Source organism: Thalassophryne amazonica, chromosome 12, assembly GCF_902500255.1.
Source record: "Thalassophryne amazonica chromosome 12, fThaAma1.1, whole genome shotgun sequence".
NCBI classification, from domain to species: Eukaryota; Metazoa; Chordata; class Actinopteri; order Batrachoidiformes; family Batrachoididae; genus Thalassophryne; species Thalassophryne amazonica.
The window spans coordinates 65364787-65383495 of NC_047114.1; the positions used below are offsets into that span (position 1 = coordinate 65364787).

Consider the following 18709-nt stretch of genomic DNA (forward strand, 5'->3'; position numbering starts at 1 on the left):
TAAAAATGTAACAGACTAAAGGGAGCCAAACCAGATTGGTTAACATGGCTTTAATAATAATAATAATAATAATAATAATAATAATAAAACACTTTAAAGAATTCCAATTACATCGTCTGTAAAAATTATACAAGAAGGTAAAAAAAAAAAAAAAAAAAAAGTTTATATAAAACATTTCATGGTATTTTATCTAGCCACCAAGTTGTTGGTCCCAAACCTGTTTTCATCAGGAACAGAGTTTCACCCTGAAAAAAATAATATAAAATCACACACCAAAAGCACAGAGAATAGAAAAAAAAATGTAAAAGTAAACAATAAAAAATTGTGCAGTTTCAAGGGAGATATTTCTAACATATATTAATATATTGTTTTTAATGAGGTATCTATCATTATACATTGTCAGAGTCTTCAACCTCCTAAGACCTGAGCCTGAAAAGGAATTAGGTTTTTTTGTGTGGGTGGGTGGGTAGGTAATGATGGTCCCATATGTGGATGCAGGGTTTCAGAAAGATAATGTTAACTACGTGGGAAAACAGGATGTAGAGGTTTGCATATAAAAACAAAGAATCATAGAATCAAGGATAGCTAAACTAGATGGCCCCATATAACTATTTGTAGCTCTGTAATGGCAATGAAATTTGGAGAAATTAAACTAAACCCTGCAATTGAAATAAGTTGCTTTTGAAATATAAACAGCTGTGACATGAACATGTTTTTAATCCAGATTATTGACACGATGATGAAATATATACTCACTGAGTCACACTTATGGTGTGGAGTATAAATCCAATACTGTCAAAGTGATTTTTTAAACCATTAATACTTTTTAAAATTTGACTACTAGTATTTGTGAAAGCTAAAAAGTTCCTGTTTTTGTACAAATGTCTCTTTTCGGTCATATCAATTATAAAAGGTAGCATAAAAACACAAGGTATGATACCTGTAAACATGTAGGAATATTCCAAAGATGTGTGTGACATTGCTGATGTAAGGGTTTTACAAGTCAATCTTACTCAGGAACTCTTCCTTATCCTCCTCTTGCATTGCAGTGATATAAGGAGGTGATTTTTTGGCTGCCTCCTGTAGTCTTCTCTGCAGCGCTGCATCTTCTGGACTGAGCTCTTCTCCTTTGGTCATCACATACACAAAATAGTGGAAGCTATCTCCATAACTATAGTGTTTGATTGACCAGTTGTACTCGTGGCGAGCATATAGTTGTTTCCTGAAGAAAGGCTGGGTGAATGTGATGGACAAGAAGCGGCCTCCAGGCTTCAAGATGCGACTAACCTGGAAGGAAAACAGAGTAAGGACTAAGCCATAACCTTCAGTGCTGAAAAATGAAGCCAGGGTGGAAGTGGCAAAAACCTGCTCAGATGGCCACTTGAAGCTGAGTCCAGAAATGAGTCAACTCCCACAGACCCCCATGTTAAGATGCTCAACTTTACTGCAGAAATAATCATGTTCACTGCCTCATACATAAATTCGTTTTGGTCTTAAAAAGTTAGTTTTCCCATTCATGACACTGTTTTAAGGGATGAAGTTATGCATATTTAGGGATGTGGTAGATTTGAGTTACAGGTACCATCCAGCCGCTAACAGGCTGCTAGCAGCTGCCCGCTAACAGGTCGGTTGATTGCTGAGAAAGCTGAAACTAAAATCAGCGTTAATTTTGTCAATGAAAATTTTGATGACAATATTTTGTTGATGAGCCTTTATTTCATTATTTAAACTGCAATGGCGATGTAAATAAATAAATAAATATTTTACAACGTTAATTAAACTGAAATCTTAAATTTTCTGCACTGACAAGTAAACACTACACAAAATTCCAAGCTCCCTTTTGGCAGACAAGAGAGAATCGACCAGTAAAAATGGAACTTCACACAAAACTCTGAAAATCTAAAGCTCATATATCAGCAGCATGGCTCCAAACTGTTAAACCCAAAGCACAATTCCACTGGACTCACTGAAATATCAGTCTAAATAACAGTTGTGCAAAACTGAATATATCCTTTGACACACTTTTTTCACCTAGAAACAACATGATTACAAAGTCTCACTCATGTTTCACCAGTGCAAAGTGAATTAAAAGAACACTTCAGTTATGTCTCACAATGTAAAAGAGGCATCTTCTTTGTCTTTCGGCTGTTCCCGTTAGGGGTCGCCACAGCAGATCAATCGTTTCCATCTCACCCTGTCCTCTGTATCTTCCTCTGTCACACCAACCACCTGCATGTCCTCTCTCAGCACATCCATGAACCTCCTCTTTGGTCTCCCTCTTCTCCTCCTGCCTGGTGGCTCCATCCTCAGCATCCTTCTCCCTATATACCCTGGGTCCCTCCTCTGCACATGTCCAAACCATCTCAATCTCGCCTCTCTGACTTTGTCTCCAAACTGTCCCACCTGAGCTGTCCCTCTGATATGTTCATTCCTAATCTTGTCCATTCTTGTCACTCCCAAAGAGAATCTCAACATCTTCAGCTCTGCCACCTCCAGCTCTGCCTCCTGTCTTTTTGTTAGTGCCACTGTCTCTAAACCATACAACATAGCTGGTCTCACTACTGTTTTGTAAACTTTCCCCTTCACTCTTGCTGATATTCTTCGGTCACAAATCACTCCTGCCACCTTTCTCCACCCACTCCACCCTGCCTGCACTCTCTTCTTCACCTCTCTACCACACTCTCCATTACTTTGAACAGTTGACCCCAAATATTTAAACTCATCTACTTTCACCACTTCTACTCCTTGTAACTGCACTATTCCACTGGGCTCCCTCTCATTCACACACATGTACTCAGTCTTGCTTCTACTGACTTTCATTCCACTTCTCTCCAAAGCATATCTCCACTTCTCCAGACTAGACTCAACTTGCTCTCTACTCTCACTACAGATCACAATGTCATCTGCAAACATCATAGTCCATGGGGACTCCTGTCTGATCTCATCTGTCAACCTGTCCATCACCACTGCAAACAAGAAAGGACTCAGAGCTGATCCTTGGTGTAATCCCACCTCCACCTTGAATGAGTCTGTCATTCCGACTGCGCATCTCACCGCTGTCACACTATTCTTGTACATGTCCTGCACTACCCTAACGTACTTCTCTGCCACTCCAGACTTCCTCATACAATGCCACAACTCTTCTCTTGGCACCCTATCATAAGCTTTTTCTAAGTCCACAAACACACAATGTAACTCTTTCTGTCCTTCTCTGTACTTTTCCAAAAGTATTCTCAGCGCAAACATTGCATCTGTAGTGCTCTTTCTCGGGATGAAACCATATTGCTGCTCACAGATCTTCACCTGTTTTCTAAGCCTAGCTTCTACTACTCTTTCCCATAACTTCATGCTGTGGCTGATCAGCTTTATGCCTCTGTAGTTACTGCAGCTCTGCACATCACCCTTGTTCTTGAAAATAGGAACCAGCACACTTCGTCTCCACTCCTCAGGCATCCTCTCACTTTCCAAGATTTTATTAAACAATCTGGTTAGAAACTCTACTGCCATCTCTCCTAGACATTTCCATGCCTCCATTGGAATGTCATCTGGACCAACTGCCTTTCCACTCTTCATGCTCTTCATAGCAGCCCTCACTTCGTCCTTGCTAATCTCTTTTACTTCCTGATTTACTCTCACCACATAATCCAGCCTTTTCTCTCGCTCATTTTCTTTATTCATCAACTCTTCAAAATATTCCCTCCACCTTCTCAGCACACACTCATCACTTGCCAGCACATTACCATGTGCATCTTTTACCACCCTAACCTGCTGCACATCCTTTCCAGCTCTGTCCCTTTGTCTGGCCAATCGGTACAAGTCCTTTTCTCCTTCCTTACTATTCAACTTCTTGTACAGCTCGCGATATGCCTTTTCCTTTGCTTTTGCCACTTCTCTTCTCGCCTTACGCCGCATCTGCTTGTACTCCTGTCTACTTTCTTCATCTCTCCGACTATCCCAAAACGTTTTCGCCAACCTCTTTCTGCTTATACTTTCCTGGACCTCTTCATTCCACCACCAAGTCTCCTTGTCTTCCTTCCACTGTCCAGATGTCATACCCAGTACTGTCCTAGCTGTCTCCCTCACCACATCTGCAGTACTTTTCCAGTTGTCCAAATTGCTTCCCCTCCAACTAGTGCTTCTCTCACCTGCTCGCTAAATTTCACACAACAGTCTTCCTCCTTCAGCTTCCACCATCTGATCCTTTGTTGAGCTCACTCTCTTCTTCTTCTTTACCTCTAAAGTCATCCTACAAACAACCATCCTATGCTGTCTAGTGACACTCTCTCCTGCTACCACCTTACAGTCTGTGATTTCTTTTAGCTTGCATCTCCTATAAAGAATGTAGTCCACCTGTGTGCACCTTCCTCCACTCTTATATGTTACCCTGTGCTCCTCCCTTTTCTTAAAGTAGGTATTCACCACAGCCATTTCCATCCTTTTTGCAAAATCAACTACCATCTGTCCTTCCCCATTCCTATCCTTGATACCATATCTACCCATTACTTCCTCATCACCTCTGTTCCCTTCACCAACATGCCCATTGAAGTCTGCTCCTATCACCACTCTTTCATGCTTGGGCACACTCTCCACCACCTCATCTAACACACTCCAGAAATCTTCTTTCTCCTTCATCTCACAACCTACCTGTGGGGCATATGCACTGATGATATTCATCATCACCCCTTCAATTTCCAACTTCACACTCATCACCCTGTCAGACACTCGCTTAACCTCCAACACACTTTTAACATACTCTTCCTTTAAAATGACCCCAACACCATTTCTCTTCCTGTCCTCACCATGGTACAACAACTTGTACCCACCGCCGATGCTCCTGCTCTTACTTCCCTTCCACTTGGTCTCTTGCACACACAATATGTCTACCTTTCTCCTCTCCATCATATCAGCCAGCTCTCTCCCTTTACCAGTCATACTACCAACATTCAAAGTCCCCACTCTCATTTCCACCCTTCTAGTTTTCTTCTCCCGCTGTTCGTGGCAACGTTTTCCTCCTCTTCTTCGTCGTCTTCGCCCAGCAGTAGCCCAATTTCCACCGGCACCCTGTTGGGCAATAGCACCGGTGGCGGACGTTGTTAACCCGGGCCGCGACCGATCCGGTATGGGAATTCGATTCTGAGTCTGCATAGTTGGGTTGGCTTGTTTTACGCCGGATGCCCTTCCTGACGCAACCCTCCTCATTTATCCGGGCTTGGGACCGGCACTCAGAATGTACTGGCTGCACACCCCATGTGGCTGAGTTAATGTAATGAATAAATATTTATCTTGTTACTTTTATCTGTGCACTGACTTTGTGAGGAATTTCACCTGTGTAAACACAAAGAGAAACACTATACGGAATTTTGCTACATATTATGTAAAATGCCCTATTTTCTGGAGTATAAGTTGCACCTGTCAAAAAACAAACATATAAGTTGCACCTGTTAAAGAAAAAAAAGCCTCTTGAAGCTATATATATATATATATATATATATATATATATTCAATCAATTTCAATCAATTTTTTTATATAGCACCAAATCACAACAAACAGTTGCCCCAAGGCGCTTTATATTGTAAGGCAAGGCCATACAATAATTATGTAAAACCCCAACGGTCAAAACGAACCCCTGTGAGCAAGCACTTGGCTACAGTGGGAAGGAAAAACTCCCTTTTAACAGGAAGAAACCTCCAGCAGAACCAGGCTCAGGGAGGGGCAGTCTTCTGCTGGGACTGGTTGGGGCTGAGGGAGAGAACCAGGAAAAAGACATGCTGTGGAGGGGAGCAGAGATCGATCACTAATGATTAAATGCAGAGTGGTGCATACAGAGCAAAAAGAGAAAGAAACAGTGCATCATGGGAACCCCCCAGCAGTCTACGTCTATAGCAGCATAACTAAGGGATGGTTTAGGGTCACCTGATCCAGCCCTAACTATAAGCTTTAGCAAAAAGGAAAGTTTTAAGCCTAATCTTAAAAGTAGAGAGGGTGTCTGTCTCCCTGATCTGAATTGGGAGCTGGTTCCACAGGAGAGGAGCCTGAAAGCTGAAGGCTCTGCCTCCCATTCTACTCTTACAAACCCTAGGAACTACAAGTAAGCCTGCAGTCTGAGAGCGAAGCGCTCTATTGGGGTGATATGGTACTACGAGGTCCCTAAGATAAGATGGGACCTGATTATTCAAAACCTTATAAGTAAGAAGAAGAATTTTAAATTCTATTCTAGAATTAACAGGAAGCCAATGAAGAGAGGCCAATATGGGTGAGATATGCTCTCTCCTTCTAGTCCCCGTCAGTACTCTAGCTGCAGCATTTTGAATTAACTGAAGGCTTTTTAGGGAACTTTTAGGACAACCTGATAATAATGAATTACAATAGTCCAGCCTAGAGGAAATAAATGCATGAATTAGTTTTTCAGCATCACTCTGAGACAAGACCTTTCTGATTTTAGAGATATTGCGTAAATGCAAAAAAGCAGCCCTACATATTTGTTTAATATGCGCTTTGAATGACATATCCTGATCAAAAATGACTCCAAGATTTCTCACAGTATTACTAGAGGTCAGGGTAATGCCATCCAGAGTAAGGATCTGGTTAGACACCATGTTTCTAAGATTTGTGGGGCCAAGTACAATAACTTCAGATTTATCTGAGTTTAAAAGCAGGAAATTAGAGGTCATCCATGTCTTTATGTCTGTAAGACAATCCTGCAGTTTAGCTAATTGGTGTGTGTCCTCTGGCTTCATGGATAGATAAAGCTGGGTATCATCTGCGTAACAATGAAAATTTAAGCAATACCGTCTAATAATACTGCCTAAGGGAAGCATGTATAAAGTGAATAAAATTGGTCCTAGCACAGAACCTTGTGGAACTCCATAATTAACTTTAGTCTGTGAAGAAGATTCCCCATTTACATGAACAAATTGTAATCTATTAGACAAATATGATTCAAACCACCGCAGCGCAGTGCCTTTAATACCTATGGCATGCTCTAATCTCTGTAATAAAATTTTATGGTCAACAGTATCAAAATCAGCACTGAGGTCTAACAGAACAAGCACAGAGATGAGTCCACTGTCCGAGGCCATAAGAAGATCATTTGTAACCTTCACTAATGCTGTTTCTGTACTATGATGAATTCTAAAACCTGACTGAAACTCTTCAAATAGACCATTCCTCTGCAGATGATCAGTTAGCTGTTTTACAACTACCCTTTCAAGAATTTTTGAGAGAAAAGGAAGGTTGGAGATTGGCCTATAATTAGCTAAGATAGCTGGGTCAAGTGATGGCTTTTTAAGTAATGGTTTAATTACTGCCACCTTAAAAGCCTGTGGTACATAGCCAACTAACAAAGATAGATTGATCATATTTAAGATCGAAGCATTAAATAATGTATAATAATAATAATAATAATATATATATATATATATATATATATATATATACATATATATATATATATATATATATTACACATCTTTTCTAGATTATCAACTCTTTAATTTGGGATTTTTGTGCATTGTTGCATTGTGTTTTTCATAACTGGCAAAAGTTTGTTTTGCTTAGTGCTTTGATTCCTCAGAAAGGCCTAAATAATAGTTATTATAATTACTGTCATTAATTTGGTATATAAGTCACATTGGCATATACATCACAGGACCGCCGAAGTACTAAAAAAAAAAAAAAAAAAAAAATACAAAAAAGAAAAGAAAAAGAAAAACCAAACCAAACACCCCCCCTCCCCCATGACTTATACTGAGGAAAATCCAGTTGGTAGCACTTGTGTTACATATGCATATACTGCAATGTAAATGCTATTTCAAGACATAAACCATACACTTCACAAAAAACAGAAAAAGGAACATTATTTCCCCACATTTGTATCCATTTGAATATGTATAATGGCTTCATGAAACCATAAAATAAATAAACACTTTTGAGAGTATTTTGTATTGATCAAATCAGTGTTTATTTGATGCTCTGGAAGCAGAAGCATAAAGCATTCAGTAAAACACCTGAAGATAAAGCTACCAACAGCTGCTAAAAGTGCTAACACTGTTAGCGCACAACATTAAATCTGACAAGAGTGTCACTCAGTGTGAATACTGCAACAGAGACATCTTAGATGGTCTGTAAGGATGCTTCACGGCACAAGCCATATTATTTCAGATGTTTGTGATAAAATACTCAAAAATGACAAAATACCAGGCTGTAAAGATATTTATTTCTCCTCTGAAGTTGGACATTGTAACATGGAGTCCTATAGAAAAAATGCTCTGTCTTGGAGACAGCCTCAAGTGGCCACTCAAGAAACTGCAACATTCGCATAGGCCTCATTTCATGCAGGCTCAGATTGCCGCTTGCTTTAAACTGGCATAAAAGTTCAACGGTCAGTCAAAGGTCTCACAAGATTAATTACAGGAACGTTTAACGTTGCAAGGTTAAAAACAAAATCAACATGTCTAATAGTGGTAGACGGTATAATGAATAAAAGCACCACTTTGAACATTATGATCAAGTCACAATTTCTTAATGCCACACCGATTCAGAATTCATCTTTGTGGGATCAAAAGGGGAAAGTTATGCTACACTAACAACAACTGGGTTCTTCTTCTGGGCTTCTTTTATGCTGCACATTCTGCTACTGTGGTGCTGGTTTCAGGGCGGAAAGTTCCCAAATCAAGCCCCACCCTTGCCACCTTTCTCCATGTAATGTGGAGTTGCGTCCGGAAGGGCATCTGGCATAAAACATGTGCCAATTCAACATGATGATCCACCTCGGACTTGCCGTGGCGGCCCAGAGTGCAAACAAGGGAACAGCCGAAGGGACTTACTCTCTAAGCAAACTGATATGAAAACCACCCCCTCAGTCCACCCAGAATGCTTTAATCAAACACCTGAACCAAGGTTAGCACCGGTTAGCACGTTCAGCAGCTATCGGTAGCTTGATGACTTGATACGTAGGAAAGAAGATGTCATCATTTTTTTTAATAACCACACCCAAGTGAATGAAAACCAGTGCTCAGTTCTCAACAATATTACGTCCCTTCGGCTGTTCCCTTGTTTGCACTCAGGGTCGCCACAGCAAATCCAAGGTGGATCTGCATGTTGAATTGGCATAGGTTTTTTTTACACCGGATGCCCTTCCTGACGCAACTCCACATTACATGGAGAAAGGTGCCAGGGGTGGGATTTGAACCCGGAAGCTTCTGCACTGAAACCAAGCGCATTAACCACTTACCCACCACCCCTGCTCTCAGTCCTCAACAGTATGCTTTAATAAAACACCTGAATCAAAGTTAGCCTGTTAGTTGTAAGTTCGGTAAAAGTAACTATGATGGAGGTGTGTTCGGGCTTTATTCATCCCACCCAGGTCACACAGGGTAACGCCAACACGCTGCATTTTGGCCGGGACGTGACAGATGTTCCACCGAATGTAATATTAACCATGCACTCGAGCATCCATCCACCCCCTTTTATGGTATACTTTCAAGCACAACACCCTGGACATTCTGACATGCGAGCATGGTATTCTTCCTTTATAAATACCGGTTCATGTGTGCAAAAAGGCGTGCGCATGGTTTTTAGGATGTACACATTGTCTATAAATGAAGCCACAAGCATTCAGATTTGGACTTAGTAGAAGGAAAAGCAGAGGAGGAAGGTGTGTTAAGTGTGTGTGTGTGTCAGTCCACATTGCCCTGATTGTGAAGCGGAGCTGATCAGCAGGCAGTGACAGCAACACAGCGCTATCTCTGGACAGCAGACCTGTACGAGCCTCGGTCCGCTGCCTCCCCCTGACATACTGTACGGCCGCCCCAACACCATAAAGAACACGCGGATTGTGCGATAAGTCTTTATAGCCTTTTTTTTTTTTTTTTTGAAGATGCGTGTAGACTCCTATATACTTGATGTGGGATGGTGAGAGAAGCACGGAGAAAGCACACTTGTTATTTAGGACATATTTTCATATCATATTTTATAAATTTCTTCCCATCATCCCTGTGGCTGTTTATAAGGCTAATGTAGCTCTGCACCCCCCCCCCCCCCGCAATAAAGGAATGTGAATGTGAAATCCACCGCATCTCTTCCTTTCCATTCCACCTCACCCACACCCCAGAGCCAGACATGTGGATGGCAAAAACGTGTCGACGTCTTTAGGAAAAGAATAACAAAGTGGGAGTGGGAGGGTGCACCTTAAAGAGAACGATGGACGGGGAGCAAGAAAATTAGGTCTCAATGCCAGACTCCTAACACAGCAGATCTGCACTTCTGCTCTTCCCTCCAGGGGTGGAAAAAAACCTTGTTTCCTCTATCACTCTATCTCCCTCTTTTCCTTTCTCCAAGCTCCTGCCTTGAAGAACTGAATGTGCAAACGCTACAAGACACCATCTGCCCTGTGGATACACAACCTTGAATTTGTGTGTGTGTGTGTGTGTGTGTGTGTGTGTGTGTGTGTGTGTGTGTGTGTGTGTGTGCGCGCGCAAGTACAAAATTGCTTGTGCAAGTGAGCTGGTGCTGCAAAAACGTGGCTGTAGGCGTCTTCTCAAGGAAAATCTGAGACCTTATAGGTTTAAATGAACATGAAAAAAAAATAATACCTTTCAAAAAATACACCCAACAACAGACATTTTTATATGGAAAAGTCTAAAATGTACCATTTTCATCACATATTCCCACAGGCTCAGAGTGTGTGATGCAGTGAGGGATATCAGAGAAAACGTGAGAGGAGCAAAGTGTTGAATCATCTTCCTCCCATTCTCATCTCCCCCATTTTTCTCTTCTCTACCTCCCTGTCCTCGCCTTTCCTCACCCATCTCTTCCACCCTCCAAATGCATGGATAAATTATACATCAGACATCTTCTCTCCTTTATTCTCCCTCAACTTTGTTTTTATCCACCCCTGCCTTTAGTGGAACCAAAAGAAGAAAAAAAGATGCTTGTTTGGGAGAGTGCATGTGTGCTCATGCACTGAAGATGGTGATAATCGATGCACAACATTTCTACATACAGTAACTGTAACGTGCGTGTGCCAGTTCCTCCTTATATACAGTAGTGTTCAGAATAACAGTAGTGTTATGTGACTAAAAAGATTAATCCAGGTTTTGAGTATATTTCTTATTGTTACATGGGAAACAAGGTACCAGTAGATTCAGTAGATTCTCACAAATCCAACAAGACCAAGCATTCATGATATGCACATTCTTAAGGCTATGAAATTGGGCTATTAGTAAAAAAAAGTAGAAAAGGGGGTGTTCACAATAATAGTAGCATCTGCTGTTGACACTACAAACTCAAAACTATTATTTTCAATCTGCTTTTTTAGCAATCCTGTGAATCGCTAAACTAGTATTTAGTTGTATAACCACAGTTTTTCATGATTTCTTCACATCTGTGAGGCATTAATTTTGTTGGTTTGGAACCAAGATTGTGCTCGTTTACTAGTGTGCTTGTGGTCATTGTCTTGTTGAAACACCCATTTCAAGGGCATGTCCTCTTCAGCATAAGGCAACATGACCTCTTCAAGTATTTTGACATATCCAAACTGATCCATGATACCTGGTATGCGATATATAGGCCCAACACCATAGTAGGAGAAACATGCCCATATCATGATGCTTGCACCACCATGCTTCACTGTCTTCACTGTGAACTGTGGCTTGAATTCAGAGTTTGGGGGTCGTCTCACAAACTGTCTGCGGCCCTTGGACCCAAAAAGAACAATTTTACTCTCATCAGTCCACAAAATATTCCTCCATTTCTCTTTAGGCCAGTTGATGTGTTCTTTGGCAAATTGTAACCTCTTCTGCACACGTCTTTTATTTAACAGAGGGACTTTGCGGGGGATTCTTGCAAATAAATTAGCTTCACACAGGCGTCTTCTAACTGTCACAGCACTTACAGGTAACTCCAGACTGTCTTTGATCATCCTGGAGCTGATCAATGGGTGAGCCTTTGCCATTCTGGTTATTCTTCTATCCATTTTGATGGTTGTTTTCCATTTTCTTCCATGCGTCTCTGTTTTTTTTTGTCCATTTTAAAGCATTGGAGATCATTGTAGATGAACAGCCTATAATTTTTTGCACCTGCGTATAAGTTTTCCCCTCTCCAATCAACTTTTTTATCAAACTACGCTGTTCTTCTGAACAATGTCTTGAACGTCCCATTTTCCTCAGGCTTTCAAAGAGAAAAGCATGTTCAACAGGTGCTGGCTTCATCCTTAAATAGGGGACACCTGATTCACACCTATTTGTTCCACAAAATTGACAAACTCACTGACTGAATGCCACACTACTATTATTGTGAACACCCCCTTTTCTACTTTTTGTTTTTTTTACCAATAGCCCAATTTCATAGCCTTAAGAGTGTGCATATCATGAATGCTTGGTCTTGTTGCATTTGTGAGAATCTACTGAATCTACTGGTACCTTGTTTCCCATGTAACAATAAAAAATATACTCAAAACCTGGATTAATCTTTTTAGTCACATAGCACTACTATTATTCTGAACACTACTGTACTGTGTGCTGCCATCCGAGTGCAAGTTGTGTGGGCTGGTCTGCGTGCCGGCTGCTGTACGAAGACAACACGCTGCCTTTCAAATAGGCGCATCCCGGCCTCTCACATTGCTCATTGCCATGGAGACGAAAGTTTAGTGCTGGTCACGATAACATATGTAGGTCAGAGTGGGACACCTCTCCAAACAAAACAGCATGCAGCAGAACTGTGGAACTTGTTCCTTCATTTAACACAGAGGAAGGCAGAATGTTCTCATGATGAGATATGCTGATATACCAAAATCATATAAGACTGCAGTGGAAATAAGCACACCTTTACCTGATTGGGTGATGAAGTGTGATCTCCAGTGTTGCGAAACAAGGCCAACGTGTAAGTGACAAAATTTTAAGTTCCTTGAATGGCCGCTTGAGGGCAAAAGTCTTTCCTCATAGATGCCCATGTTAAACAGCCCAATGATACAGCAGAAATAAACATGTTTACAGCCTGGTATTTATAAAAAAAAAAAAAAAGATAATGGTTTATAGCTAGTGTCCCAACATTAGCTTCTCAGACAAGCTTGAAGACAGCCTTGAAGAGAATGAATGAAAATTAATTAATTAATTAATTCAGCCTGTGGAGTCATGAGGCAGCTGGACACATGTTTTTGTATAGTTGTGAGACTTGGACCACTAGGCAGTGACCTAAGGTGAAGACTGGCTGTCTTTAGTGCTTGGTTTCTTCAGGGGATCCTTGGGTACTGCTGGAATTACTTTGTGACTGGTTACTTGGGGAAACTCAGATGTGAAGTACATTTGCATTGTGAGGGAGCACAAGCTCCATCGTTTTGGCCATGTGACACATTTCTCAGTTTAGTATTTAATGTATTCTGTTGATTTAAACTGCAAAACAGTTTAAATCAATGTGAAAATTGCTAGGTATTTTTATTTTATAAGCTTTTTACACATGCAGAAAGTTTTTGACCAAGTAACAATTTGTTAAACATATTCAGTGATGTATTTTTCCTCAAATCTGACACTGCACCCAATGGCAAAGGAATGTATAACGAAGTGTTTGTTATATACAATTTATGGTTGAGGACGACATTTGACAATTTGCGCCAAAATAATGTTCCAATTTGGGTCAGATTTGCACTTCACTTTAACCTTTATTGAAAAAAACAAAACAAAAAAAAAAACAACAAAGAACTAAAACTTGGCTCAGTCATTGCTGTTAAAATGAGGAGACTTTTGTCTTCAGGCAAACATATGTCCATCCTCTGTGTTTTGAGTGTGTGTGCGTCACGCTGCAAAGATCCACATGTTTGCATTCCCCTCATAGCAATCTGACACACCAAACTAAAATTAAAACTCCTTTCTTCCTTTTTCATCAAAAATAACCCTCTCTTGCTTTTAGCTCTCCTTTCTTCCTTCATCTCTCCCACTCTCGCAGGCTTCTCACCCTTTCTGCCTTTGCATTCCATTGGGGAACTGGAAGAGGTTTGCTTTAATTACTGAACTACTTTTTATACTGGCACACAAATACAGAGACACGCTTCAGATGCCCGTGCCCGCCCACTGCCATGCTTCCAGCAGTGCTGCCTTTCACGACTGTATTCACTTTAATGCTTTGGTATACACTTTGGCGACAATGGGAAGGAAAAACTCCCTTTTAACAGGAAGAAACCTCCAGCAGAACCAGGCTCAGGTAGGGGCAGTCTTCTGCTGGGACTGGTTGGGGCTCAGGAACCCCAGGATCAGGATCAGGGACAGAATCGCTGACTTTAATCCAGTGGCGTTTGTCAGGGATGTGTTCTGTCTCCAACACTTAAATGCTTGTACAGGCAGTCAGGTTGTTCATGTTATATAGCGAAAAAATAAAAGTTGTGAGACACTTCAGGTCACATGTTGTTTTTGTTCCACTTGGGGTTTTACAGATGCAGACCAAAGATGAACTCAATCAGATAAGATTTAGATGTCCCCCAGAGTGACACATTTTCCTCTCCCTTCGCTGGCAAGGCAACGTCACCCTGACGGGAGAAGACTCTGATGCTGTTATTTTTCTTTTCCAGGTACATGTGATGGCTTCTAATAGCAAAAAGTGGTGGATGATTGGTCACCCAGAGGAGAACATTACTGGAATTACTGGATTACGACATTGCTTGTTTGGGGAAAATTGTTGCTTTGTGGGCGACCCCTAAACAATGTCTGATTACAATTAAATTAGGCACAGATCTTTTATTTTATTAGTGGAACAAGAACAGCATGTGGACAAAAAGATTTTGTAACATTTGACATTTTGAACAGGTCTAACGGGCAGGGTGTTGGGTACGATTGTGGAAACCAGCACCTTAAGTGCCTTTGTTTCTGAGGAAATATTTAATGAGCATGAATTCATGGACAATTCTGGAATCTTTGTGGAATCAATAGATACCCTGATTGCATCACTTAAGAAGGTGAGAAGGTGAGAACTGCAAACCTAAACAGGGCAATGCCCTGTCAAGGTTTGCAATTTCCCTGGATCAAGGCTAAAATCCAGGGTTTCAATGACTTCAGCTAGTCAGACTATTCTCCCAGTGTTGTTGATCTTTAGTGATAGCTGAATTACCTGGCAATCCCCTGCCTGACCATGAGGAATTCAAAGCTGTTAGCCGCTATATTTTTGAGAAGAACTCCGGTTCATCCTCCCAGCTAGACTTCTTCTTGGGGATTTCAAATGGAGACATTCATTTTTGTTTGCATGCTTGACAATTCTTTTGTTGTATTTTGTTCACCTGATTGCTGTTATTGTTTGCATGGCCTTAGCAATTGGTCACCCCTCATGAGTCTGGTCTGCTTGAGGTTACTTCCTCAAACACACTCAAGTGAATTTATCCTCACTACTGTTACCTACATGCTTGCTCAGTTTAGACTTTACCCTTGTGAAGCGCCTTGAAGTGACTTATATTGTGATTTGGCCCAATAAAAATTAATTGAATTTAACTGAGCTCAGAAGAGAGCAGCACAGTGGATTAGTGGTTAGCACTGTTGCCGCACAGCAAGAGGGTCATGGGTTTGATTCCCACCTGTGGCCTTTCTGTGTGGAGTCTGTGTTCTCCTCGTGTTTGCGTGGGTTCTCTCCGGGTGCTCCGGCTTCCTCCCACATCCAAAGACATGCAGGTTAGGTGGACTGGAAATTTCAAATTAGTAGCTGTGCATGCAGATGTAAATGCGTTTGTTTGTGTGGTCCTGTGACAGACTGGCGTCCTGTCCAGGGTATACCCCGCCTCATGCCAATGACTGCTGGGTTAGGCTCCAGCACCCCACGACCCTTAATTGGAGTAAGCGGTTTAAGATGAGTGAGTGAGTGAGTGAGTGAATTCAGAAGTGGTATCTATATGTGGTGAAAGTATCAAACTTGTACAAACATTCACTTATCTCTAAAAGGACATACATTTCACATGCAGGAGAACAAAGGTCCATGTCTTTAGGGTTCTGTGGTTTTATGTCTCACTATATGGTTGTGAGACTTGAACATGTAGGAGCATCTAGGTACTAGCTCTTATTCAGAAAAGCCTGACATATGGCCCTAATATCATTGCTGACATTCCCTCACGTTATAAGTTGTACATCTTATGTGAGTCTCCCTAATTAACTGTTTGTTTGACATGAAGTCATTACAGTGGTAACCAAGGATCCTCCAGAGACCTAGTAAATGGTAAATGGACTGCATTTATATAGTGCTTTTCTATCTGCATCAGATGCCCAAAGCACTTTACAATTATGCCTCCCATTCACCCTGATGTCAGGGTGCTGCCATACAAGGCGCTCACTACACACCGGGAGCAATAGGGGATTAAAGGCCTTGCCCAAGGGCCCTTGTAACAAAGAAATCATGTCATCACTCTTGAAGCCCTTGCTGTGTCTATTTGTGCATCCAAATGCACAACAACCCAGCATTTTCAGCGAATAAACAAATAAAATAGCTGGATTTACATGCAGACAGATTAACAGCGAACGCTATTTTGGCACCAAGAGTCACGTGACTGTTTTTTTTTCCCCGACTCGTCATGTCACCACTCTCTCAAGGCACACTAACAGGACCCTCTGAAATAGCGCAAAAGAATTTTTATGCTCGCATGAGGTGGTTTTTCATGCAATTAAAAAATGCACTGTTTAATGAAGTAAGGCTTTCACTTTTTACATAAATACAGGTCACATGATGTACACAAAGTGTTACATGGCATTGTAAAATACACAAAGCAGGACATGTAGACTGAATAAGAGATGAGAGCTTGTTAAATGAAATAAAAGATGATTTTCTAGCAATACTGCTATAAAAAAAAAAAAAATGTTAGTCTTTAGTAGACTCAGACTCAGCAGAGGTGGTGGCCAAGTGGGTAATGGGCTTGGTTTCAGTTCAGAAGGCTCCGGGTTCAAATCCCACCCCTGCCACATTTCTCCATGTAATGTGGAGTTGCGTCAGGAAGGGCATCCGGCGTAAAACCTGTGCCAATTCAACATGCAGATCCACCTTGGATTTGCTGTGGCAACCCCGAGTGCAAACAAGGAAGCAGCCGAAGAGTCTTACTAGTAGACTCAGACTCACTGGTCCGTCGCCATGATTTACCGTCCTCACAAGAGCCCTACTCGAACATCAATTAACATGTGAAGACATAACCCAGCAGTCACATTCCATCAGTGAATGGGAATATTACAGTTTCGCTATTCTGCTTTGTCGACGTTCTACAAATATCGCTAAACTTTTGCGCAACTCTGTATGGAAACATAGCTATTGAAAGTCTGGATCTTTGTCTTGATCCAGGACAACTGCCAACCCAGACACTCCTGATCCTTTCTCAGCTTCTCAAGTGCTGCAATCAGGGCGTCAAGTGACTTTGCAAAGCTCACAACATTGCTTGTAAAGTCAAGGTCAACAAACCTTTTCTCGCCAACAAAGGCACCCAAGACGCCGGACTCCACGACCTTACCCAACACCCAGTCCATACAAGTACTGAACATAGTAGGAGCAAGAACACATCACTGATAAACACCAGAATTAAGTACAAGACTCTGCCTCCAATTTGCACACCATTCTAAGTACCTGATTATAAGCCAGCTATGATGTCGAGCAATGTACTGGGAATCCTGCAAAGTGTCAGGATGTTCTGCAGAACAGCCAGTTCTACTGAATCAAACGCTTTGCAAAAATAAACATCTGCTCCAAAGAAGCACTGCCAATATTCATGTGTGGCTTCAGAGCTAGCATGCAGGTGATGACTGAATTCTTGGACCTGAAGTCAGAACTTCTTCTCCACACAGAAGCTGCAGAACCACTTTGAATTGTTTACACTGACTCTGTAGCTATTAATAGCTACTACATTATTTTCCAGTAAGGACAAAAAAAGTAAAAACTCGTGAGGTAGATTGTAGATAGACTAAGAACCCAATCACATGGAGTAAGTGTTAATAAACAATCAAAATTTTACATGCTTTTCTTTGCCTTTAATACAGAGATCAATATTTGACAGCAGCTGGAGAAGGAAGGAGGCAGAGCAAGGAGTGAGAGAGGGAAGGTGAAAGAAAGTGAACTGAAATGGGGCAGTGTGTCTCTATGCTTCAAGGGTATCTCACGGGACGCAGAATGACACTTACTACACTAAAATACAATACACTCAGTAGGCCAGTGGCCCAGAGAGGCTACAGAACCTCACAGCTAAAAAACACAATGCTCCTTGTTGAAGATTATCATTCTTATATAAACTATTTCTGATCCAGTAATCACTGGTTATTCTAATACAGAGCTGGGCAAAGCTCACCTAAAAACACCGCTTATGCCAGACCTGTATGTCGCGCTGTAACGCTACCATGAAAAACAGAAAAGAAGACAACAGAGAGTACTGTAGCAGCCAGCAGAGGCTAGAACTTTTCAAAATGTGACAGTGAGTAAAATAAAAGCCATTTAAAAGAAAGAGGGTCCCTGCTGATCACCTGAAATAGACTTATTGTGTATTTAAAGCAAAGCAGTGTGTTTTTTGTATTTTTAAAAGGCACGGCGATGTGTTGCTGTTTGCCTCGCAGAGAATCATGTGCAAATCCACTGCTGCCCATTGACTGTTCTCCTCAGCTAAAACTACAGGCTTCACACGACCAATAATACAGTTCGACTGTTAAAAATATTAAAGTGGATATGACACCTAAAAAATTAGGTAAAACTTGTAAAAGTTGAAAGTGGTTTTAATCA

General features: G+C 41.2%; 1 protein-coding gene across 2 annotated transcripts in view; it reads right to left on the reverse strand.

Moving 5' to 3' along the window:
- Positions 1-202: 202 nt before the first annotated feature.
- Positions 203-18709, reverse strand: part of ece2a (endothelin converting enzyme 2a) — a 301837-nt gene continuing 283330 nt past the window's right edge. For both annotated transcript variants that reach the window (XM_034183673.1, XM_034183672.1), the window contains exon 4: positions 203-1287. In XM_034183673.1, coding sequence (XP_034039564.1) covers positions 997-1287 — 291 coding nt within the window. In that variant the 3' untranslated portion in view covers positions 203-996. The remainder of the gene's footprint in view (positions 1288-18709) is intronic.